The sequence below is a fragment of the Calonectris borealis genome, chromosome 9 (assembly GCF_964195595.1).
Source record: "Calonectris borealis chromosome 9, bCalBor7.hap1.2, whole genome shotgun sequence".
Lineage (NCBI taxonomy): Eukaryota > Metazoa > Chordata > Aves > Procellariiformes > Procellariidae > Calonectris > Calonectris borealis.
In genome coordinates this window covers 11364190-11389713 of record NC_134320.1, presented here as the reverse complement: position 1 = coordinate 11389713, position 25524 = coordinate 11364190, and the positions used below count along the sequence as shown (strand labels likewise).

Sequence of the window (25524 nt, the reverse complement as noted above, 5' to 3'; positions counted from 1 at the left end):
CACTCTCTCCCCCAAAGAATTTAAAGTTTAGTAGTAGGCAGAAACAGTCTAATCATACATATCATAGAAAATAGCTATAGCAACTCCCACTTCAAAAAACAGGATTATCAGCCTTTACATCTTCAACCTTTATAAAGAAAGATCTAAAGGAAATCTTGAGCAATACAACATTCTCAAGGCACAGAAATTACATATACCTCATGAAGAAGTTTAGTCTAAAGTCATCAAAAATTACAACTACATTTTATACATTTAAAAGGGATACACTGCTCAGAATACTTACCTGTATGACTGTTGAAGTGTGCAAAATTAGCAAAATTTGCTGTAGCAGCTGACTGAGGAGGAGCAGCAGCAAAGATATCTGAGCCAAGGTCACTGAGGAGGTCAAATTGTTTCTTTTCTTGTTGCTGCTGTCCTTGAGATCGAACTACAACAGGAGACTACAAACAACATTTCAATTAGATAATACAAAAAAGCTGGTATTTTACCAAACTGACTTTTGCAAGATACTAGAAGCACAGACTAAGCATATTTCTTTAACAAGCCATCTATTCCTGAAGTTTAAGATGCTGCATACAGCACAGACCCTCCTCCTATAGTATGAGGAGGACAATCTATTTATGCTACTATGGTGGCTTTTAAAGGAACTTTGCAGCAGATTTCCATGGATTAATAGGGCGTAGAAGAATAAAATAGCAGCATATAGGCAACTTCAAAATTACGTATTTAAAACTGCAAATACTGTACAAATAGAAGCAATAAAACTTAATTTTACAAGTTGGAAAATATTATTCACTGCATTCTGAAAAAAAACTTTAGAATTCAGTATAGGAAGGGAAAAATTGAAGAATTTCAGCAATTGCAGCAAGGCTGCAAGCCACAGATTTATACTGTTTGAGTCTTTAAGAGGTCCATTCAAGAGTTGCCTGTAGCCTAAAGGTAAAACAGTTTTTCAAAAAACTGTCTTCCCTCCAAAATCTAAGTACATAGTGTTGTTTGGCTTTACAAAACAGCATACAGACAGTCCCTGAAAGCCACTTGATAAGACAGTTACAGAATGCATAGCAAGTAATAATGAACACACATGCTTTTCATCCACATATTCACCACTAATCCCATGGTTAACAGTATCAGCCATTTTATTGTTTTCAAATTTAAAAAAAAACAAACATGAAAATATATCACATTAGGTTCAAACTTTAGAGATATTTAAGCAAAAGATAATCACAATTAAACTTCTCAATCACACGGGAAAATTCTGCTTACTGAAAATAACCATTAAAAAAACCAATTTGGTCAATAGAAACAAGCTTAATTTAGAACCTGATCTGCAAACACCTGTATACTTCAACAAAATACATAAAATAAAGTTGTCTTTAGTGATTAAATTATTAGGTAACAGTTGCTATTGCAAGAATTCTTGTGCCACTAAAAGAGAAAAAATACTGCTGAACAGTTCTGTACTCTTTAGCTCTGTCATTACTCACTTGGCTAGGTGTGCCCTTGTTTAAGTGCAGTGTGGGTGCAGCTTCTCCCAAAAGAGATTTGAGTGGCTTCACCTCAGGTGTGCTGCTTGTACTACTAGCAGAAGACCCCGATATGGATGCATGGACTGATGCCACCACCTTTGCTTGTTCTGGAGGAACATACCTACATTCAAAAAGAGCAATGGTTTTTACAAGTTTAACATGAAAAGTTCTGCTCAACATTCTTAAGACTCAAGTGTGAGAACTGGTAGATCTCAGCTTTGCTATTTTAACCGCTGACGCTGCAACAAATTGTATCAGTAGTCTGCAAAATACCCATTATTTAAATATGCCAGATATTTTTTTAAAAATGGACTAGAGTTCCAAGTCATCAATATTTTACAGCACTTATTTAATACAAACCACACGTGTTTTCCACCTCCTAATAAAAGCCTGCAAAACCCTTACTTTACACTGTTGTTGACATCCCCTTAAGCCATTTCTGTTCCATCAATATGAACTACACACTGAGAAACTTCTTTAAATTGTTTGTCTTCTCTGCTTCCTGTAGGAGCTCTGAATAAAGTCCAGAAATCATTTTACTTTACAGAGCTGTGCGATCTGGTCCAAAGAGCACACAAGAAGGAAAGCACACTCAAGAATGTGAGGATAATAGCCCATCTTCTCTTCTTACCATAGAAGCAACTTTTATAATTGTAAAGCTATCTTACCATCTTTTCTTTTCATATTTTTCCTGTAGAAATTCCTTTACTTTCTGTGGATCCCTGAAGTCTGGAATTGCTGATGATCTATCATCAAATAGGCCTAGCCAAATCTGTTTGCACACCTTACAAAAAAAACAACCACAGATTAATAAGAGAAAATATCTTAATTCAAAACCTATTTAGGTTTACAATTGTTAATATGTCAAACCATTAAAAAGTGTGTGGCTGCACATTTTCTGTTCCAGACTGAGCTGCTTTAACGACTGGTGCACCATGTACTGGTCTAAATACTTAAAGTTGAAAGTCCATCTGTCACAGCAGGGCAAGCCAATCCTAGCATCCAATTTCACCATCAAATACTGCTTTTACAAAATATTTGTAGTATGTACTCATGAAGGGGCAAAGCACCTGATTTCTACTTGTGATCTTTAAGACTCTTCTTTACTTAATTCTACACATTCCCTTATCTGTACTTCAGGGTTTAAACTCTTTCAACAGATTCCATATGCCATAAGCCCCAGATGGTAGCTTTTAAAGGATCTGAGGTTTAGTATTCATACTTACAATTACTATTTGAGTACAGGAACTTTTTTTTTTTAAACAGCCTTTCTTACCATGATGCAGTTTCTATGGTATCATATACATTTAATTTGAGTGAGAGTATGAGAGAAGGGGGAAAAGTACTCTTGCTCTGCTTTAATTTTCTAATTGTAGTTCTAAGTGAGCAAAAGTTGAAGCAATTGCAAAATTCTCAATATGTTCAGCTTCAATTCCTGACCAAAACAAGAAGAAAGGTGACTGTTCTCAAAACTAAACAAGACACAGGAGTTGTCACACCTAAAACATTTTCTTTAAGCACTTAAGACTATTCTGCAAGTAACCTGAATATGCACTCAAACATTAGATACCCTCTAAAAACAGACTCTGACATTTTAGAACGGGTTTCTTCCAGAGAATTGTAGTCAAAAAAGCTTTGTTTTTACGATGCATACCATTTCTCCCCACACCCTTTCTGAAACAGTCCTGACCACCCCTCTTTATATGCCTCCTGCAAGTGTTCCCCTCTATCCCTGCAATAGTGTCAGGTTTTCAGTATTTTCCCCATGACCTTTAGAGGAAGCACATGCTCTAACAAGCAAGAGCTGCATAAACCAACTGTCCTGAAAGTTGGCAAATCAAGGTAGAAGCTCTGATACTTCCACTACATCATCTTCCCCAGAGAGTTTTTCTTCTTCTTTACCTGGCCAGCTAACTTCACCAAAATTGTAGCAACTTAGCATCTTCAGGAGCACTGGTTGTCATATGTGATAAATTTTATAGATATTTTCAAAGATTGCTCAGGATTAAGAGATTAGACAGACAGCGTAAGTATGTATTTCATATTCATTTTCATATTTCATTTCATGCCAACACTCCACAGTCCTTATTATCATCTACTGGATAGAGACAAACAATGGGAAACAGATGTAATGATCACAGGATAATTCTAAATTAATGATTTAAATCCTCATCTGAAAATAAGATCAGTAGTTCCTCCTTCAAATAAAGTCAGCTATTCAGCATTCATTCAGTAATTGTATTCCACAAAAGGGTTAAGTTCAATGCACTGATTTGAGTTTGCAAATTTAAACAGTCATTATTTGCCGTACGGTAGTAGACGAAATGAAACTGAAGGTATTTAATACTTCTTCATACAAAGTTACACGATACAAACTTAGTCAAAAAGGTCAAAAGTCTGTTCTGAAATAATAGCCAATAGTAAGAAGCACTATTTTAATAGTAGCAATCTTTCACACAAGCACTACTTTTTGCTGGCAAAATTTATAAATTCAGAACATTTATGGGTATAGCTTTAAATATCTGCAGTGGATAGTCTGATGTGCGCCAACAGTAGTATTTCTATACTTAGATTTGTGAGTATAACTGTACCAACTAGTAGTCATAGGATTGCTAGGAGGAAGAGAAGTCCTGTTTATGGTTAGTTACAGAATACCTGGCAGCAGGAGTTGGTGGTGTCCGAATCTACACAGTCCTGTAGATACACCCCGCCCCCGCCCCCCCAACTTCAGTATTGGGAGGAACATCAGGAAACATTGAAGAAAAGAAAAACTTGCGCCTAATTTCAGACAAGCAGAAAGACAAGTGTTAGAACAGCCCCTACTTGATCCTGCACCTACCAGAATAACACTCAGGGCTGTACCATGATGATCAGTTTGCATCCAGCCTAAGATGTGCTAGTGAATGAAAGAGGAGGTCCTCTCCCCCACCCATATCAGGCCATTAAATTACTCCCCCTTCTCCTACCACCCTAAACAAGTCGGATCAAAGAAACTCATCACAATTACCATATCACTAGTACCACTGAAACTTGTACTGAGATCAACTCACAGCAACAGTCAAACCACAATCCCGTTTTTCACCTTTCTCCCTCCCAGTTTTCTGCTTCATCTTCACCCTGAAGTACATAAGCATTCAGAGGGAGGGGGAAAAAAAACCAAAACAAAATACAAACAAACAAAAAACCCACAAACAAAAAAAAAACAACTTCATGTCACATAGTCTCAAGCCTTCCTTGACCACTACAGGTGATTTCCAGGAGAATCTGAAAAACAAGGCCCTGTGTGACTTCAGATCATTCACCAGCTATGCAGCTATAGCAGATAACAGTTCTATGAATATGCAAACAGGCACAAAGGAGGACTGTGCTGGCCAAACACATTGTCGGTTTAAAATGATGCAAGCTGCTTAAAGGCTTCAATTCTCACATTGCATTGCAATTTTTGCAAACCTTCAGAAAGCAGGCTTCCAAAAGTGTTTCCTGGAGCAACTAATTTCTTCTAAATACTTAACACAAAAGCAGTAACAACTTAAATATGCCTGAAGTCACTACTACAACTTGTTTAATTAAACCTGCCAGGCACTCTTTATTGGCTCTCTGTTACTGGTAGCAGAGAGAACAGTATTACTGATGGGCAACATACAACCACCAAGCAAAATAACCTAGACTTAGTCACAGATGCTTCAGCAAAAAGTTCTTATTTTAACAGAGTTTGACAGCAGTAGCTGTACAAACACAGGTTAAAACATTTACTTTACCGCACCAGCGATGCAAATTAAATTTCACAAGTTTCTTTACCTAAAGAGTTCTCAGAGAAAGTACAATTTCTTAAAAGTCTTAAATACAGACAAGTCCTTTAGAAAGCCAAATTTTAAAGCTTTAATATCACACAAGAAACTATTAAAAGGCACAGTTTTGTCTATTTCTGTATGAAGTACCACACAATGCTTTGAACATCAGCAGCCGTTCCAAGCAAGCATTCAGAACACAATAAAAGGCCCGTTGTCTTTCCTTGTTTGCTGGTGACCTGTATGCTCTTTCTAGCTATACTTTTGTTACTATCATCTGACTTGACAGGGATCCACAATACTGCATTGATTATGCTTCAAGCGAGCCATAATACACAATTTTCAGCTATCTACAAAAAAGAAAACAGCAGTGTGCTGTGCAATGCTATAGGATGAAATCAAAACTGGAAACTAACATTTAAAAATATTGTCGTCAGAGACAGAACTCGCATTGTCATACAATTTTTTTTTTGAAATAGTTATCTTTCCATAGTCTTAAAATAAGTCACTAACTACTGAATCTTGTGCGAAGAAAAGTTTGCTGTGAGAAACGTGAATATTTTTACTGATCAGGCCATCACATTTTTTTATTTCAAAGCTATTTAGAAGTTACTCTTATGGTAAAGATCAAGGAAATTTATGCCATACAAATTGCTGTTGAGGTACGGTGGGAAGTGATCACTCAGCATTTACATCTTTGGTACCCTAATTATTCCCCACTAATCACAGCTTTTAAATCCACTATCTGAATTTGACAGCACTTGAGATACTAAAAGATTAATTGTAACAAAAAAAAAAATTAGTGAAAGTGTAGAAAAGTTAGCTTGGCAACTTTAGTTGCCAATACTTCAACATGAGCTTCAGTTCTATGTTCTGTCTAGCCTGACAGCTGCCTAGGCAGGACACCTGAACAAATTATAACACAGTTATTCACAGCATGTGTTGACTCTTGCCCAACCATTACTTGCAGGACGTGGGGAAAAAAGTGCAAAAAGGCAGTAAAGGGCATATAAATCTGCACAAAACCAAGCTTTAAGCAACTAGTCGCTCTACTAAACATGAAGTTTTCTTCTTAGTTTTCTAATACAAACTTACTATTTGAGAAAAAAACAAGGAATTTTCAAAAGAAGCAAAAATTCAGAACAATATATGCTTTGAGAAATTTGAATTTGATATCCCAAAGAGCACATATTTCAAGACACCTCTCTAACTACTCCATACACAAATCAGACTTGCAGACCTGATTCAGAAAATGCTACTGCCCAAGTTTCATGATATATCTTAAGCTCCATTTTAACAGAATTACTCATTTCTTTGCTTTTACCGATAGTACATGAAGAAGCATCCCAACTCACCACAAAGTTATACAACATTACTATTAAGGTACCAGGGCTAAAAATTCTATGGCTTTCTGAAATCCTCCTACATCGTACTATCTTCTTGTGGATACGCTGGTTTAGCCATTTAATATTAATATTGTTCTTTTTGCAACAAAGCACAAACAAGCCTCTGCTCAAAAGCTCTGTTCGTTCACCAAAAGCCTTGCTACACTCCTCCTTTTGATAACCAAAGCTCTATTAAACAAAATGCTCTGCTTAGAGGAGAAGAGCCTGGCAAGCTGGAGCCAAGAGTAAACATTGAAGTTATGTGGAAGCCCCTAGAAACAGTGGAACATATCCAACAATCCATAATCATTGTCCACTGTCCCTGAAAAGTATAATTAGTCCATGTCCCACTGGTTCACCAATGCAGCAAGAAGAAAAAAAGACGGCATTGAAGTCAGAATGATTAAGCATATGCTGCATTTCAAAGTCTACTTTTGTTGAAGGGTTGACAGAAGCAAGACTTTGAAGTTTTGCCTGCCTCTACTACATTGTGGGAGCTGCAAAGTAATAAGATGAAGCAAACTTTTATCTTGTCAGGTAACAGTAAGTAGAAAACAAGATTCAGCAGTTATCTTCATGAAATTTAAAAGTTCATGAGAATCCTTTTACAACTGGTTTGGGAAGAACAGTATCTGTTCTCTGCCAACAAGCTCCAGTCCTGCAAGGGATGTCATTAGACATTTGGCAACTAGATACCAGGAAGTTCAGAATCAGATCAGTAAGTACAGCATGAAGCAAAGAGGGAAAGAGAACCACAACCAGCTTCAACCTACTCACCCTGACCTAAATAAAAACCCAGGAGGTAGCAAGGCAGAAACTGTGAGTTGCCATAACTTAAATATATCTTTGAAAGGAGAAATTGGGCCAAGTGCATAGTGTATGTTATAATAACGTCTTTACCTATATTTCTCTTCATACCATTGGTTTCCCTGAATCTGCACTCAACAACTGTTCTATTTGAGAGAAAAACTGTTTTTTCCTAGAATAACTGCATTCACCTATCTTGTTTTCCATACACTATTTACGTTTGTAGTCCTACAGTTTGAGTAATTACCCTTGTTTTCAGCTTTAACACAAAGGAACAAACCCCATCCCATTCATTGCACATCTGGTACTCCACAAAACAAAGTTGACCAGAAAGCCTTCTGGTTTAAAAACCAGCCTCATAGTAACATTTCATGCTTTCAGGAGTTTCAGGCAGGGCTCAAAGGCTAAGGGGAACATAAACGTACCTGTTTTCCACAAACGTTTAGCTTTTTTTTTGCTTCTAGGTTTGTTTTGTGTTTGGGGTTTTTTTTGTGTGTGTTTTTACAGGGTTGGGAAGGTGGGGAAGGACAGGCACACTAAAAAACTGCTAATAAATGAAAAAAAAAAACCACAACCTCAGCAGTATCCATCAAATTTTGCAGAAAGCCCGAGACAATCTGAGATTTCAGTTATTTCTATTCCAGTGCTACATATTTCAACTACCAAACAACACTTTACCGTGTCATAACTATTTCACTGATATAGATCTCCAGTGTGTGTGGGAAGGCAGATATGGGAGAGACAGAGGCCTTCTGCTTACACAACACATTGAGCCACCACACATCAGAAACTCCTGTTAGCATAGTTGTGCTAGTTAGGAACAATAAAAATTCAGTTAGGCCAGCAAAATTATGTTTTTGCTTATGAAGCCGCCTTCTCTTGTATGCAGTGAAGGCAGCATGGCAAAGAAAAGCTATAATAGGACACGTACTTCTGCTGGTAGAAGCTGCACTTCAACTAGAAAAAAAGCACACTTTTAGACCTACAGCAATAGAGCACTTCTTGTTTAGGCGCAGACATACCACTGCATAGGAAGATTACACATGTTGGTCCAGTTTAAAAAGCTCTAATGAGATATTAGCTTTCAGGAGTCTGGTAAATGCCAAATTAGATTTCTTCTTCTCCCTCTCCCCCACAATAAAATCTCCTCAGTTATGCACCAAATGTAATGCTGACAGTGCAAAGAACTACAGATTACCACACAACAGAACTATGTTCCAAAACATAACACTCACCACAGGAAGAAAGATTTGGAAATAGTTCCCTTATGTAAGCAAGTTATAGCTTTATTTAGTAATTCAGCACTTCTGATGTCAATATTATTCATTAATCTCTGTAGGTTAAAAGAATTTTATACTGCCAGTATACTGATTTCAAAGCCAGTTTGGGTCCAGAAGCTATAGCTGCTTTCATAAGCACAGAGTCCAAGCTAGTAAATCCTGCTAACAAAGACATTGTTCTATACACAATCAGCTCATGTATCTCTGTAACGTATTAGCAGGACCAGGGATGTACTACAAGTACACCTGACTGCACAGCTCATGCTGTCAGGACTCATCAGCTCCAGCTTAGTACTGCTCTTTCCACTCCAGGGTTTCTAGGCCACATTCCATAGTAACGGAGATTCTAGGAAAGCATTTTGATCAGGCCAAACACCAGCTCTGAACCAGCCCCATACTGCTACTAGTTCTGCAATTGTAGGTTCTCCTGGAATCTGGAGTGCGGGAAACTGGTAAGAAACACTTGCACAGGTGCTATCAAGAGTCAGGAAGACTGGCACAAGGACAAAATTAAGCACTGATAAGCTAATCCCAAGCAGTTGAGCATACCCGCATAGGATTCTATTCATTAGCTCAGGTAAACATGATCCTTGTCCCCAGATGAACACAGATTTTCCAAATACAAAATCATCCAAATCATTTTCTTCCACCATACACATATTAGAATAGACTATTTGGAAAGGTTATAAAACATACAGCACTTTTAAAGTGTAGTAGAAAAGTTAACTACATAACTGGTTTGCCTCATAATACTATTTTTCAGCTTTCAGGGGGAAGCTTCTGAATAAATATTCACAGCTATAACAGCAACACAAGATGAGTACCACCTCCACTTTCTGCAGCGAGTTCACTTTCTACTACCATTGCATTACTAAATCAGAGGCTTTATCAACATTAGCATCACTTGATCATGAGTATTCAAAGAGAACCATCTCCATACCACTCTCTCTTCATTATTCCTAACATGAAAATACAATGTGAAAATACCTCACATCGCTTTTCATGAGGAGAACGAGGAGGCGGAAAATCCTACCCAGAGAGTCAGAATTGCCTTTATCCTTCAGAAGGAATTCAGAAGGCATTTGAGGAATATCAGCTTGAAGACATCTCCATTCTTGCTGCAAAAGTGAGCTAACCCCACCATTAGCAAAACCAGAGTCTGGATATCTGTCTATACCTGCAGATGAGTAAGCAAGACCAAAATATAGATGTCTTCTAATACAGTAAGAAGATTTTAAGAGATTAGGAAATTCTTCTTTTTTTTTTTTTTTTTTAAGAACTTCAACCTCATACAATACATTGACCTTATAAATATTCTTTGAAGGAGAGTGGAAAACTACTTCCTCTAAGAAGAACTCACCACCTTGGTAACTACCTTATCTCAGGGAAGCTTTCTTGCTATTTTCCTTTCTATTCAGAACAAATTCCCTATTGTACACCATGATGTACTCATCTGGAAGCAAGAAAGCTTACCACAGAGGCCTTGGAGAAAGACTGGGAGGACAAAGTAGGAATGAAAGTATTTTACAAGCTACAGAAAAATGGAAGTTAAACATACTAGATTGTAAAAAGTTGAGGTTTTTTTTTATATATAGCTGCAGAACTACAACAACTGAATGTTACAACATTTAAACCATTTAGTGACTGTACTTTGTTTCACATGTCCGCATTCTAAAATGTTGGACAGTGCCATGTTTGAACAAGTTTATCCTAGAAAATTTCATTTCTTTATATATACACAAGAGCCACCAAAGCTGAAGAGCAATCTAAGCAAAGAAGGTTTTTTGTGAGGTCAGATGAACTTCATCTGCCTAATACTTTATCTTATCTGCAGGTGAGTATTCCAAAGTCCAACAACAAGAGAAAGCAAAATGCTTATTTAACTACTGCAACATACAGCACGACCAAGTGAAAACATGTTTAATTAAGTTTTAAACTTCTAACAGTGTTTAAAACAATATCACTTCTGTTCAGTATTTGAGCACCTGTTAGATCTACCATCTGCAATTACAAACATCTATTCAGTGTTACTTTAGAATTAAGGCAATACACTGCTATCCAACAACCCAAAACTAAACTCAGGACATCTTCATTTATGAGGTAGCTCATTTAAATCATTGCACTACTTTAATTAGAGGAATAAGTACTACAAACAAAGACCCCTGCTTTTGAAACATAGTATAGCATTGCAGAGATCTGTGAACTTTTTTTATATCAATAATAAATTATGTATCAACTAAATCATTATGATTGGCAGACTAGTCAGGTCTATAATAAGAAGGACAACTACACTAATCAACTGAGCAGGGATCACTTAAGGTTTCAGATCAGTGAAAAATGAAACTGCAACATTCTCCAGCCATTGCAGATTCAGTGAAAAACTGAAATTAAAACAGATGCAGGGAGGGAAGGAGGGAGGGAGGAACACAGACATGCACACACACGTTTTCCTTTACACTTGTGAAGCTTAAAGCAAAGCAGGAGTTTACAATCTGATCTTATGGAAAGAGACTCCCATGTACTATATCTGAACCCACGAAAGATTCTTTATTATTCTTCCCATGCAAAAAGTCAGCAATATGCTATACATATATATACACATATATACACAATGTTATACAGCTTTAACATGCCAAAACAATTTAAAAAAACTAGTCAAAGCCATTTAAGAGCATTTTATGATGTCTGGAAGAGTTTAGACCTTGTTCCAGCTCTGCCTAGAGGAATTATCCACTAACAGCCATTTCAACAAATAACACATATTTACCAGCACAGGAAAAGAAATTGTTACTTCTATTTTTATTCTTCAACCTGACAGTTATGAATGGGACAAGTTTAAGAAAGTTAAGTATGAGCATTTTAGCTAATGATGGGATTTATCCCCACAAAGCTTCACATGTTGATAAGAACATGTTGATAAGACACGCTGTAGCCTACAATCAATAGCTCTACTAAAACAGAATACAGATCCAATCAAAGTGAAATAGAACTTTTTCTAATTCAGAACAGAAGCAAAAGCTGCCTCTAAAGTCCTCAATGCTATAGTATGGTATTAAAATAAAAACTTCATTCTGAAGACAGCAATAGCCACATCCAGGGTTTACATGCTCCGTGTGTCCCCACAGAGCCAATCCAACATTTACCTCACATTTAGTTTTCATCTACGTACAAAAAGGCAGTACACTAGAACTTCAAAGCTGCCTCAAGCCACTCTAAACATACAGACACTTATTAGACAACAATCCTTAGAGGAAGAAAATTCTCCCTTTCCTTCCTCTCTTCAAGAACCTTCAACATTGATATACTTCCATTAAAGAAAGAGGCTATTGAAACTACTAGAAGACTTTCTGACATCTACTCTGAATAAATACAGCTACAAGCAACAAATTTATTTTTGTCATGGTACGCTCTTTCAGGAAACACTGCTGCAGTCAGTCTCAAGGTCTGGGCTTGCAGAAGAAAAAAAAAAGATAGATGCATATTGCCTTACGCAAAAGCAAAAGAAAACCCAATTCAGAAATACCGATCATGTGAATCTAGATTGTCTGGGTTGGGTAATAACACATAACATTATGATTATCAGCTACCTAAGTGAAATGAGCTCTTCAGAAGCACCACCTCAAATGATGTTGGCTTCAAAAGACTTCTGTCTACTTTTTACTACCAAAAAAAAAAATCAAGTTTTCCTTAAGCAGTGTTTTAAAGTTTAATATTAAAGTGCCAAAACCACTTGGTATTCTCCAAATAATACTTACTTCATTTCCATGTTTCTGCAGAAATTCTATTTCCTGTTGTGTGAAAGTAGTCATTGAAATGGACTTCACTCTGTGGGGTGGATTCAAGCCCCGTCTAAAAGAAGAAGCAAGAAGTATTTAGTCAGTATTCAGGAAATCTGTCATCATACAATCACTTTTAACATTACAACCAGAAGTCAGTCAGTTTTAAACTCAGGAGCCATCTCTGTAAAATGCACTCATTTTGGCACTGCCATAAAACTTAAGGCTGCGTAAGCTCATCTCAAAATAACATTCAGCGTGCGAAGTCAAATAATTGAGCTTTAGGGGAGACCAATGTTTATAACTGCACATGCAAACTCACTCTGACCCTCTCTATGCAAATTTATGAAAACATAATTAGGCGTTTTTTAAATCCTAAACTGCTTCCCCAAACTTGTTCACCCTTGCCCCTACCCTTCATCTCTCAATCTTGGGCCTCTGTTGTAGTTTTCTTCCTCTCCAACTCCTCCCTCACTTCAACCTATTCTTACTACAACTTCCCGCCAATGACTAGATTTCCTCAAGCTAAACTCCCCAGCTCAGATTCTTTCTCTCCTGCTTTAACCTATATTTCCTGTTTCCTCCCAGCATCTTTTTCTAGTTTTCTTCAAGCTAAACTTCCCAGCTCAGATACTTTCTCTCTCGCTTTAACCTATATTTCCTGTTTCCTCCCAGCATCTTTTTCTAGTTTTCTTTTTGCCCCTCCATCCACAGGTCTGTTATCTTCCTCCTCCTGAACACTACACAAATAACAGCAACAAAAGCAAAAAGACAATGTTTTTATTGTGCTCTCAAATGAGAGATACCATTACTAATGCAATAGCTCAAAACTTCAGCAGCTCTGCCTTAAGCAAAGACTGGCACCATTCTCACATCCACAAGACAGACTGCTGCAGCAGAGCTAAAGGACCTCAACTCACTTGTGCTGCCAAAGCCTGACATTGTCAAAACCAGTTCAGTCAAAACCTGCAAGCATAGAGAAAAATCCTGCTGAGCAATGGTGCCAGTATCAGAAAAAACTTTCTTTCTCTTCAAGCTCTTTTTTTAAATACATACTAACTACTGCTTTTGCCCACAAATACTTACAATTAAAATCAAGCCGTGTTTTGCGCAATGGAAACAAGAACATTACATCCCACATATGCCAAACAGAGGAGACACTAACTCAGGCAATACAATGGGGTTAGTTTAACACTCAAGTTAATCAGGCCTGGATTTTTGCGATACCATCTTAAAAAAATTAATATACATTAACGATGAGATATCAAAGAACACAAAATTCTGTGGTTATGTATATGAGAAGAAAGTTTCCAGAAAGGAAGTTGGGGGAAGCTTTCCAGGAATGTAATACGGGGCTAACAAATCGCTGACAAATCAACTGATAAGAGTTAGCTTTATTGCTTATATTTGTTACTTCGCTTTAATTACAAATTTAGTTCAGATTGCTTTTAGGAATAAAAAAAACCACAACAACAAACAAAACACTGACATCCAATTTAAGACAACTAGTAGTGATAATTCCAAGAACACTAACTATAAATTAAATTGTTAGCCATGAAAACAGTGAAAAACAAAAATCTGATGTTCCAAATATTAACACTTTCTACTCAACTTTTAAAGAATATATTTAGCACTTTGAGTTTCTGAGTAAGTATAATGGGAAAAAAATTGTTGTGCATTTAGCTTGCAAATTCACCTTGACACGTAAATTCACACTGTACCTGTAAGAAGACAATTCTGATCCTGTGTTTAAAAAAATTTCCACATTTTTAGTTAAAAATTGGATACTGATTAGAACACTAAGCAATAACATTTTAGCCTAAGCTTCATTAAAAAACAGATTTAACATACTCAATGTTTGAAAGACTTGAATAAAAATAAATGCCAAAAAATGCAATGAACTTAAGAGTACCTTAAAAAAGAAGTCATATAAAAACCTATTGGCATATGAGAATTAATTTCACAGAATGCTATTTGCTTAAGCAAATTTTTCAAATCTGAGCATCTAAAATTAGAGTCCATGGTTCAGCACCTCGACAAGAAGGCAGAAGAAGTTTTATTAAGGTTAGCGAGAGAGGTTTCAAATAGTTTATTCAACTCAACCATCAGCAAATTTCTTGTCTCAAAATGTTTAAATTCCATGGTAAATTGAAATTAACAATTTAATGTCTTTCATCTAGTTGTAAATCAAATCCACATGTACATCACAAACAAACAACACTTATTAAAATACTCTATTATTATCTAAGATTTTTTTTTAAGTAAATACTCATTTTAAGATAATGCAACTTAAAAAAAATCTGTAAGAGTTCTATCCGGTTAAAATTCATTGTTTCAGAGCTGGTGCTAGTATTAAGTTTGGTTTTGGGGTTTTTTAAACACCTCCTTGGTCTGAGCATGTGAGTAATTACATTTCACTAAGCAACACTGCAGAATCACATATTAAGTGACAGCATAGAAACAAAGTTGGCATCCACCTGGCATTTCATATAAATATGCTCCATCAAATACTATATGACAATCACTGTCCCTTGCTTTTACAGTAAGTATAAAAGTGGTTCTGTCTACCTTAGTCTGTTCAATTTACTCTCCTCTTATTAAGGAAGTGGCACAGTTAGATACTTGTAAACTACTTAATGACGATTTTAAAAGCTAGGGTTATTCACTAACACATTCACATGTTTTTCAGCACAGGTAGTATATCCAAGCTGTCACACTATCTTCTACTGGAAATTAATTTTTACAATAAGTATAGTTTAAGTGCTATATTGTACCTATGTTTGCAATTTAAAGGCAATGCACAAGTTATTTAAGCAGTACCTACTCTACACTGATCTACTAGGGCTCTTCAAAGCATTTACATCAGCAAACATGTCTCTTCAGTTCTGTTAAGCAGCAATATTAAATGTATTTAAAGCATAAACTAGATTTTGTTTAGCCTAACTAGAGACTTTCTACATGCCTCTCTCTCCAGTGAAGACTGCTCTAGAGTTTTCAGGTTCAGATTATAAAGTTCGACGATTTATACATTATATCCATGATGTAGGATAAGATGAATTCTCATTTCTTTTACACTCTCCTGCTAAAGGAGGAAGACATGCCCCACTCCTAAAGGTCAAATCACGACACAGAAGTGTCAGATATCTTGCATTATGAAAGAGAGCATGTCGCCACATTGGTGGTCTGGGAAGACTGGAAATCTTGAACACAACTTTAACAGCCATAAATGCAAAGTTAACTATCAAGCTGCAGTACTATACATACAAGTAATTTTTATGTTTATTTAACATGGCAAGGGGTGGGGGGGAGCCTACGAAAAGCCTCCTCTTATGCTAAAGCAGCATAAGAAGTCAGACTGGAACAAGGAAATCAAGACAAGAGGCTGCATTGTACAGCATACAAATACAACCCAAAACATATGTGTTATGTTCCTTAGATAAATTACTTTGATTCTACCATTAGAACAGCTAAACCCCTATTTTTTATGATTTCTAACTGCATGAGCCACTTTCAATAACATTATACCCATGAAGTGACTAGAATCTCCCTAAAATAGAGCAATTTGGGGATTTATGAAGCAGAACTTGAGAACAAGCCTGAGTACTGAAGCTACTCTTACTTCAAAATCCTAAGATATTTTATACTCTTCCTTAACCTCAGAGATTACTTGATGACCCAAATGATTCACAAACAGCTCATCTACATATGGGGGAAGCTTACTGGTAGACAGCCAAGTACAATTATCCCTTACAAGGAATTAACAAACCTTCTTTTTTTGGGGAGGAGGGAAGTATCTGCCACTTGCTTTGTTTCTTTCCGTGTATGACAAGTGTTTTGCACAGTTTTAATGCTTTACAGTATTCCCTATTTAACAGGAGACAAAAATGGATTATAGTCCCTTAGTCCAAGTTAACAATGCCTAAATTTAAATGAATCGTGAACAAATATTTGCAACCTGCACCCATGCAGCGGTACCAGTTACTCCTTCCTCTATTACAGAGTTCCTGAGGAAGACAGCAACCAAACACTACCTCAGCACTTAATCCAGATCGCAGCGATCTCCTAAGAGGCCCTTGGGAAAGATGACCGAGTAAGACTATTCTGCCGTCTGCACTTACCCGGCACACCATAGCTATAACATCCCCCATTCATCACTGCCAACTTCTTCATGCTCAGCAATGGTTATTTCTGTGGAACAGCGCTGTGACCAGAACTTCCAGCTATAAGACTATCCTCCACTGACCCTCCATTGAACCAGTCCAAGCTCCTAGTGACACAGCCTACCATAGGGGCAGCTACAGAGAACATGAGCAGAACACGCGATCTCTGTTCTTCAGAGAGCATTGTTAAAACTGGTGCTCTCGCAAACAAAGGAAGCTTTAAGGCCACTGACACAAGATTTTGAAGTCTGGCAATTAAAACATTAAACATTCAAAACACTGTCAACGAGCACTGAACATTTGTTACTAACATAATTTAGTAGCAAATTATGGTTAAACTTGTGATTGTTGGCAGAGCAGCCATTCCTGCATTCATCTCAAACAAATGTCAGCAAAGTTGTCTGCAAAGGCCAGGGCTGGGAGGGGAAAAAAACAAAATTCAAAGAGCGGGCTCTGCTGGGATAGAGGGTCACTTCCATGGGAGGAACAGTGGGCAGACAGTTATTCAACACCGCTAATGTCCCCCTGTATCAGATTCTAATGTGATCTCAAGTCTAAGCCAGCAAAATCTGATCATTTAAGAAGTGGGAAGTTAATGAGGCAAGTCAAATGCCAAGCCATCACAGAGCACCCTACCATCCCCAGGTGTCTGGAAAACAAGCTTTAGAAAACCCAATGTCACAGCATTCATTATTATTTCTATGCTATTGTTATTAGCAAAAGAGGATATAAGAAGCATTGGCCATTCCCAATATTTGTAGAACTCCCTGGAGACCCTCCACCATCTCACAAGCTCATTTATTTTTAACAGCAGAAGGCTCACATACACATTTAGAAGCACAGTCAAGGTTAGTTTAACTTTTTTCTTAAAAAAACCCCAAACATCTTTTCTGAACTGCATAGTATTCACTTCAGTATAGACGTTTCCTTTGCTTTCCAGCCATCACACTGAAAACAAGAAATATAGTAATATAGGAAATACCCTTACAAAAAATACATATATATCTATATACACACATACATATAACACACAGAGCCATTTTCCAAACATGCTCAGAAGAAAAAAAAAGGACTGGAAAGTCATGCCAACACAGCCAGAATCACCTTCACTCTAACACTGTTTGTTTAGACCATTTTAATTTCTGCAAAACTTCCTTTTGGGGAAAGGGACAATAATTCACCACCATTGCAAAGATGTATTTTTTAATTTGTTACTAGTATTTGCCATCAAATACTCCAATCTGGCTGATACAGAAGTACCTTACCCAAGAAAATTTTAAATTTAAAATTTCCACTGGGAATATTATGAGCAGCCAAAAGAAGGCCACATGATCCAATAATTGTAAGAAATAGCATAAAAGGGCTTTAGCATTCCCCACAGTAACCGTATGTTCTAAACATTATTTGTTGCTCCTGCCTGACACAAGCCAGAAGTGCAAACATCTGAACAAGAGACTTCCTCAGTAAGTTGGAAGGCAAGGAGTAAAGAGGGCAGCAGTGAGGGAAAGGGTAGGAGTGTCCTAATTATCACAACAGCAGATATTTAAAAAAAAAAAAGGTCAAGATTAAATAAATTTCTGTAGTACAAAACTTGTGGAAGTGGACGCTTAGTCAAACAGGAATATTTTCCATTTGAGAATTTAAAAACATGTTAATTTTATGAAAGTTAGGAGCAGGCTGACCAGGAATAGTACAGAATTGCTTGAAAGCAAAGACGTGCACAGACAGCTGAGAAGCAAGGCAAAGGGGCATTTGATAAGACAAAGGGAAGGATGTCACTTGTCAGCAGGACACATGGTAGAAACATCCAGAAACTCAACAGACATAGCGAGCAACATAATCCTTGGAACCAAAGGACTTCTGTCAAACCAAAAGAATCTCTCTGCCAACATTTCCCAAGATGTGGTTTTGCTATAATAAAGAGAAGTCTTCTGGTATTGTATTACTGTAATACTTGACCTGAGAAGACTGCTCCTCTACAGCATCTCCTCCCATTCTCGGGGAAGAAAAGATTGTGTGTATATTTCTACGTATCCTATATTCTTGTCCAACACCAAAAAGCTGAATTAGGCCCAGCTTGTGTGATGCTAGTGTGTTTTTTTCCCCACATGAAGAGAATTTAAACACAGGGGACAAGCAGAGGTATTTTACGAGGAAGCCACTATCCACACCACTATCCATGAACTTTCTCCTGCATGCATCACTTTGCACAGCAAAACTTTCGTTCTGGTAAACGCAATCTGATGAGAAAACTTAAAACCTAGATATTACAGAAAAAGTCCTCCTCTATGTTATTCATACTTTCAGCTTGCCAAGACTCACTTTCAACACTGAAGTCAGAAACAGATCTTTTTAGCAAAGTCACTAGTTCTCTCATTTTTAGCAGTACTTGAACAAGCTAGACATACTATTTTTGGAAACAGTTAAGAAAATGGTAGGTTTTTTTAAAGCCATATCTAGTAATAAATAGCATCACTCTCCTTCTACATATAGAATGATTAGTGGAGATTAATGATGGATCCAGAATGAAGGTTTTGGGTTTGAATAGACTGTCCTTGCCAGGACAATGAATAAACACTTCAGAAAACTTGCAAGAAAACCAAGTTAAACTTCAGATTTAAAAAGTTTAGAGTTAACTGTATCTAGAACAACATGCCTGTCTAAGATGATATCGATGTTAGCAACCACTTTTAATTAACTGAGCAACCTTTCTAAAGGAGACTTGTTAATGTACTAGTATTTTAATCTTGCATTGGTCACTTCAAACTTGAAAAAACTGGTCTACTCAACTCCAAGAATACTTCCTCTACCAGATTAGCAAAAATTAATTGAAACAAGAAGCAATGCAAGTCATTCACATAGCATACAAACAAGATGAAGTAATAAGATTATTAAAGCCTTACAGTAAAGCAAGTATTATGAGGTAGAATGAAGCAGCCATTAAGCCCTACAGAAGCAGCAGTACTTTTACACTTATTTGCCATTATGTGGTTTCTTCCCAAGTCATTTCCCTCCACTGTGGAATTCTACAGTGAAAAGCATTTCACAGAATCATAGAATAGTTTGGGTTGGAAGGGACCTTTAAAGGTCATCTAGTCCAATCCCCCTGCTGTGGGCAGGGACATCTTCAACTAGATCAGGTTGCTCAGAACCCCGTCCAACCTGACCTTGAATGTTTCCAGGGATGGGGCATCTACCACCTCTCTGGGCACCTCTCTCCAGTGTTTCACCACCCTCATTGTAAAAAATTTCTTCCTTATATCTAGTCTATATCTGCCCTCTTTTAGTTTAAAACCATTCCCCCTTGTCGTGTCACAACAGGCCCTGCTAAAAAGTCTGTCCCCATCTTTCTTATAAGCCCCCTTTAAATACTGAAAGGCCACAATAAGGTCTCCCTAAAGCCTTCTCTTCTCCAGGCTGAATAACCCCAAGTCTCTCAGCCTTTCTTCATAGGAGAGATGTTCCATTCTGATCATTTTTGTGGCCCTCCCCCAGACCCGCTCCAACAGGTCCATGTCTGTCTTGTGCTGAGGGCTCCAGAGCTGGATGCAGTACTGCAGGTGGGGTCTCACCAGAGCAGAGTAGAGGGGCAGAATCATTTCCCTCGAGGTGATTTATTTGGAAATAAACAAGTTGCATGAAAGACTATTCCAATGGAAGTGTTAAAAATAACAGTTTCTAGTTATGAAACAGACACGACCTCTCTCTACACTAAGTCTCATCAATAACAAAAATATCCAACTTGCTAGGTTCTAAGGTGTTAACCAATACGTATAATCTTGCACACACAACTTATGAAAGCATTTCCAAATCAACATGAAAGAACGACCCCAAATTTATTTCAGAAGAAAGTTTTAAGTCCTCTTAACAGTCCTTTATTCCAGCTTTAAGTGTAGGTGTTACTAGCTGTAACAACGAAAAATGTTGTTTGTGGTTTCTTTTTTAGAGCACCACAACAACACTGCATATTTAGAATGAAAGAGCTATTTGCATTTTATTAGAATACCAATACATTAACAACTGTTCTTCAGAAAACGTCTTCCTCCTTTAAGCATGTTAACATCCAAATGATGGCCAACTTAACAGCAAGTGATAGCTGTCCCCTGATTACTAGCTGTTTCACTGCACGCACATCCTTTGATTACTGCAAATCGGACTACAAACTTTACTAGTCCATACCTCCCAGCCAACAGACGAAAGGAACAAATCCTACTGAACCCATGCTAAACATCTCAGCAGCACTCATGATATATTTGTCTATTAAGGTCAAGAAGCCTGAAAAATAAAGGAAAATATTCTCACGGAGCAGTTTTATCACGCTGTCAGTTTAACCAGTAAGAACATGTGCAACCATTAAATAAGCTCTGTGCAGTAGCTTAAAATAGTTTCACATGCCAGCACAAATAACAGTTTGCTAACAGAGCAAACAATAGCCAGAGCTGGCTGATTAAGTAGCATGTATATGTCAAAAACTAGAGTCTCTTTTCAGTTGCACAACCTGAATGTATTTTCTGTATTTGCGTCAAGCCTGTTCAAGAGCCTACACAAAGTAGAAGTAAGAAGGAAAAAAAAACCCCAAGGCTAATTAGCTGTCTAGTAGTATAAAAGGCAGTTTGTTCTATGTAAATTCAGCATAGAACTAACATGTTTGCTTTGGTTTGAATCTCAATATAATTACCAACCTTGTTCTAAAACACCAGACCTTACTTGGAAGGCCTGTGTGTGGTACTTAGTCCTTCTTAGTAAGGGGACAGAAATTAGTTCAGGCTCCTGAATGCCTTTTATGAACTCAAACCCTTACGAACACAAATCTGTATCCTTTGACATACTAGTTATTACTTACTCTGGCCACCCTTTGATTCTGCTCCATTCCATAAGCACAATGCAACAGAAACATAAACAAACAAACATAAACATAGCTACAGAAACAGTCACACTGAAGACAGTAGGGTTTTTTCCCCAAGTTATGTATACGTAACTGAAATTCAGAACTGACTGATCTCAACTCTTAGTTTCGTACACACTATCGCAGAGGAGGCGGGTGGAAAAGGGAGGAGGAGTAGGGGGGAGGCCCATACAGGAATGAGGAACAGGAAAAATGCAATCCACTTTATCAGAGCCAATCCCTTTCTAAGGTTTATATATATAGTTTGTAGGAAGTAATAGATGTAAGAAAAAACCTTCTACTACTTTTCTGATCAAGTATATTAAACTATTAAGGCTAGAGTTTAACCTCTAAGCTAGAGTTTAAAGAGTTGTCTTACAAACTACTATCAAGCATAATTTGATACACAAAAGGCTAGGCTGGTGACTTAACTTGACATTACGGTAAGATTTTTAAACGTTAAACTCAGTATTCACGATAGGGTTAGCGTCCCCCACGGCTTCAAGACTGTCACGAAAGTGAACCGTTCAGCCATGTGCCTCCTTCCCTTCCCAAAAGTACTCTCCAAACACTTGTTTAATTAACTACCCCTTCAATGATTCCCGGGGAGTGGCGGTGCTCCCCCCTCACCTGCGTGCCGCAGGCAAACGCTTACACTCCCTACGTGCAGGAAAACACCTCCCCAGGACGAACTCCGGACTGCTGCTGCCCGCCGGCCGCGAAGGCTGCCGTGCTCCCCAGCCCCGCAGGCACACACCCGGCTACCAACCGCCGCCTCCCGGACCGGGGGCTCCGACGGGGATTTTCAGCGAACGCCCCCGGGAAAGCCTCCCGACTGCCTCCCCCTCCCCGGGAAAGCCCCCCGCCTGCTGCCCTCCGAGGGGGCTGAAGCAGCAGCCCGGCGCTGCCCTGCGGCGGGGAGGAAGGGCAAAGCCAAGAGGGGAACGGCCGGCGCCGCGAAACCAAAGGCGAGGCGCTACACCCCGCGTAGCGGCTCGCCTCGCCGCCGCCGCCCCAGCAGACGCGTCTCCCGGCGGCGAAGCGAGCCCAGAGGCCGGCCGGGGGCGGCAGCCACCCCGCCGGCAGCGGGGCCGCCCTCCCCCTGCCGGGCCGGCTGGAGGGATGGAGCCGAGAGCCCCCCCGCCCGCACTCACAGGATGCCGGAGCAGGAGGTGCACACGAAGCTGCCCACCGTCATGTCGGTGTAGGTGGGGCCGCGCTGGTCGCAGTCGAAGCACTTGCGGTTGGGCGGGAGGCTGCTCATCTCCCGCAGCAGCTTCAGGTGCTTCTCCTCCTGCTTCCGCTTGGCGCTCGCGGCCATGGCCCCGCCGGCGAGGGGACGGCCCGGCACGGCGCCGGGCCCCGCTCACACCCCGACGGCGGCGGCGCTCCGGGGCCCGGCCGGCGGGAGAGGGGGCCGGGGCGGAGGGGAAGGAAGGGGAGGAAGGGGCGGGGAGGGCAACCGGCGCCCGCCGATGGGCCGGGGCGGGAGCGCGGTCGCCGCTCACGCCGGCCGGCAGCACCGCGAGAGAGGGCGGGCGGGCGGGGGCGGGCCGAGGCGCGGAGGAGGCCGGCGGCAGCGCCAGGCCCGGGGCGGCTGAATGACGAGCCCAGGCGGAACCTGCGCGACACCTTTATGAGATCAGAGAAGGAGATGGCGGCGGCGGAGCGGCGGAGCCGAACGCGCTCGCCGGCAGCAGCGCCCCCTCGCGCGCGGGAGGACGCACTCCCCTCCCGCCGCCACCCCGGCCCGGGGGGCGCCGCTGCCGGGTCCGTGTCACCTGGCGTGACCCGGCGGGGCGGGGGGCCCGCGCCCAGGAGCGGGGAGAGGGGCGGCGGGCAGTCCCGTGGAGAATCCCAGTGCGAAAACCTCAATAAAATGTAGGGTTCGCCTTTTCTCGGGGCGGAGGGGGGCGCCCCCTCCCCGCGGTGTGCTCCGGGCGGGCTGTTCCCTCCAGCGACGCCCCCGAGGGCGCCCTCTTCCCCCCCGCGGCCGCCGGTCTCCACACGCCCCTCCGCCCCCCGCGGTGGGGACGGGCCCGGGCCGGCTGGGGAGGGGAGTTCCAGCAAACGCCGGCCTCGCCCCCCGCCCCAGCGCTCCCTGAGGCCCTCTAAATGGCCCTCCTCTCCCAGAAGTGTGGACGTTCACCCGGGAGCTGAGGCGAAGGCGGTCCCGCGGGAGCCCTGCCGAACCTCCGGAGCGGGAAGCGTTGCCCGGAGAGGGCTGCCGGGGGTCCCCGCGGCGTGACCCCCGGGGGGCGGGCTGGCGGCTGCGGCGCTTGGCGAGGGCCCAGCGAGAGTGGTCAGTGCCGTTTTCACAAGGCAGCGGCATTCGTGCGGGGAACGTTGTTACGGGTCTCTGTATGGGGGATGAAAAGCACAGGGCTTCCCCTTGGGAATTCGGCCGCCGGTGCCCGACCGGACACGTTCCTCATCAAAGGAAAGAAAACAGAGCCAGCAGTCACGTATATCTGCTGATATCCTTGAGGAACCCTTGGCTCTGGCTTGAACTCCGGTCTGCCGCTGATCTACAAAATACACCTTTGTTCCTTACAAAGGTGCCTAAAGGAATATTTTTCAACAGAGCGCAAAATACTTTTGAAGAAAAAAAAAAAAATTCAACGTACTTTATAATTTGGTGATTTAATTTGCAAAACTGCCTAGCAACACTATGTACGATTAAAATCTTTTAAGGTTTAATGATTCCCAGTGCTGTGTATTTAGGGTCAAGCTTTGCACCTCTGACATCAGTACATATGTTAGCACTAGCTTTTGTAGGAGCGAGATCTGATCCGCTGTATTTCCCTCGTAGTTTTAGTTAAAAAAACCTAGGACTAGGTGTTCAACATCAGTAATTTGGCATTCCTCCTCTGATTCCTCTGGACGTGCAGATTTACATAAGCTGATCAACCAGTCCTAAGTTTTAAACCCAGAGTATAATGCACTGATCTCAAATTTTTCTAATATGGATGGCAGGAGCTGTTCATAGTGAAAAATAAACACCACAAAATCATTAAATAATCACAAATGCTTAAACAGCATTCTTAAAAGTAAACATGAACTATTTCCAGTCTTGTAAGGACCAAATTCTCACTGCTTCCTCTAATTTTTCACTTCTCTCTGAAATGCTGACATTCTTGTTTTTCAGAAGATTTCAATTTTTTTGCCTTGTACGAAACATGCTAGCATTGGAGATTTGCCAATGACCTAAACGACCTTCGTAGATGACCTAAATTTAGAAAAAAAAGAGTTTAAAGGTTAAAAAACAATTTTTTTTTTCCTGGAAGATACTTTGGAGAGCAATGATTGGCCACAACACTTGCTGTAGCGGAGAGTTGCTACATACAGTTGGGTTTTGTTTCATCGACAGTCAAAGGTGCTTTGCAACTGAGGCGAGAATGTCCAACTTCAATTGCTTCTGTCGGAATGTACTTACATGAATAGTTGTTAATAAAAACAATACCATTGTCATTGCCATTAAAATGTGGAACTGAGCTCCCAGGGAAAATCCTAGTACTGTTTAAGTCGATCACGCAGTTCCATAGGAGTCTCACGGATTTCATATTACACTAGAGCAGGCTCTAATTCGTTTCATGAAGAAACAGTTCTGACGTTATTCATGGTCAGCACCAAGATGGACTTATGCTAGTAGATAAATTACTTTATTAACATTAATTTGGTTTAGAAACCACTTTTTAAAAATACCAAGCCTCTCCATTCTATATCTTATAAAGCCGATTCACCCCAGGAAATGACATAAAGAGACTTCAGAGGGCTGTGAGGAGACACCCTTTCACGAATATCCATAAGCTCTGTGGGTATTGGGTTCTTCTAGAGACTGTGAGCACATCTGCTCCAAATCTTGGGTTCCTACAACCAAGCATCTAAATCTTACCATCTTGTTTCCCACAGGA

The 25524-nt window shown here is 40.0% G+C and overlaps 1 protein-coding gene across 4 annotated transcripts in view; it reads right to left on the bottom strand.

Moving 5' to 3' along the window:
* Positions 1-24205, bottom strand: part of AGFG1 (ArfGAP with FG repeats 1) — a 39017-nt gene extending 14812 nt beyond the window's left edge. Inside the window, exons 1-5 of one of the 4 annotated variants that reach the window (XM_075158227.1) lie at positions 22765-24205; positions 12545-12638; positions 2198-2313; positions 1488-1650; positions 284-440 (exon numbers count right to left, since the gene is read on the bottom strand). In XM_075158227.1, coding sequence (XP_075014328.1) covers positions 284-440; positions 1488-1650; positions 2198-2313; positions 12545-12638; positions 22765-22931 — 697 coding nt within the window. In that variant the 5' untranslated portion in view covers positions 22932-24205. The remainder of the gene's footprint in view (positions 1-283; positions 441-1487; positions 1651-2197; positions 2314-12544; positions 12639-22764) is intronic. The other 3 variants (XM_075158226.1, XM_075158229.1, XM_075158228.1) reach the window with 3 other exon arrangements.
* Positions 24206-25524: the final 1319 nt, after the last annotated feature.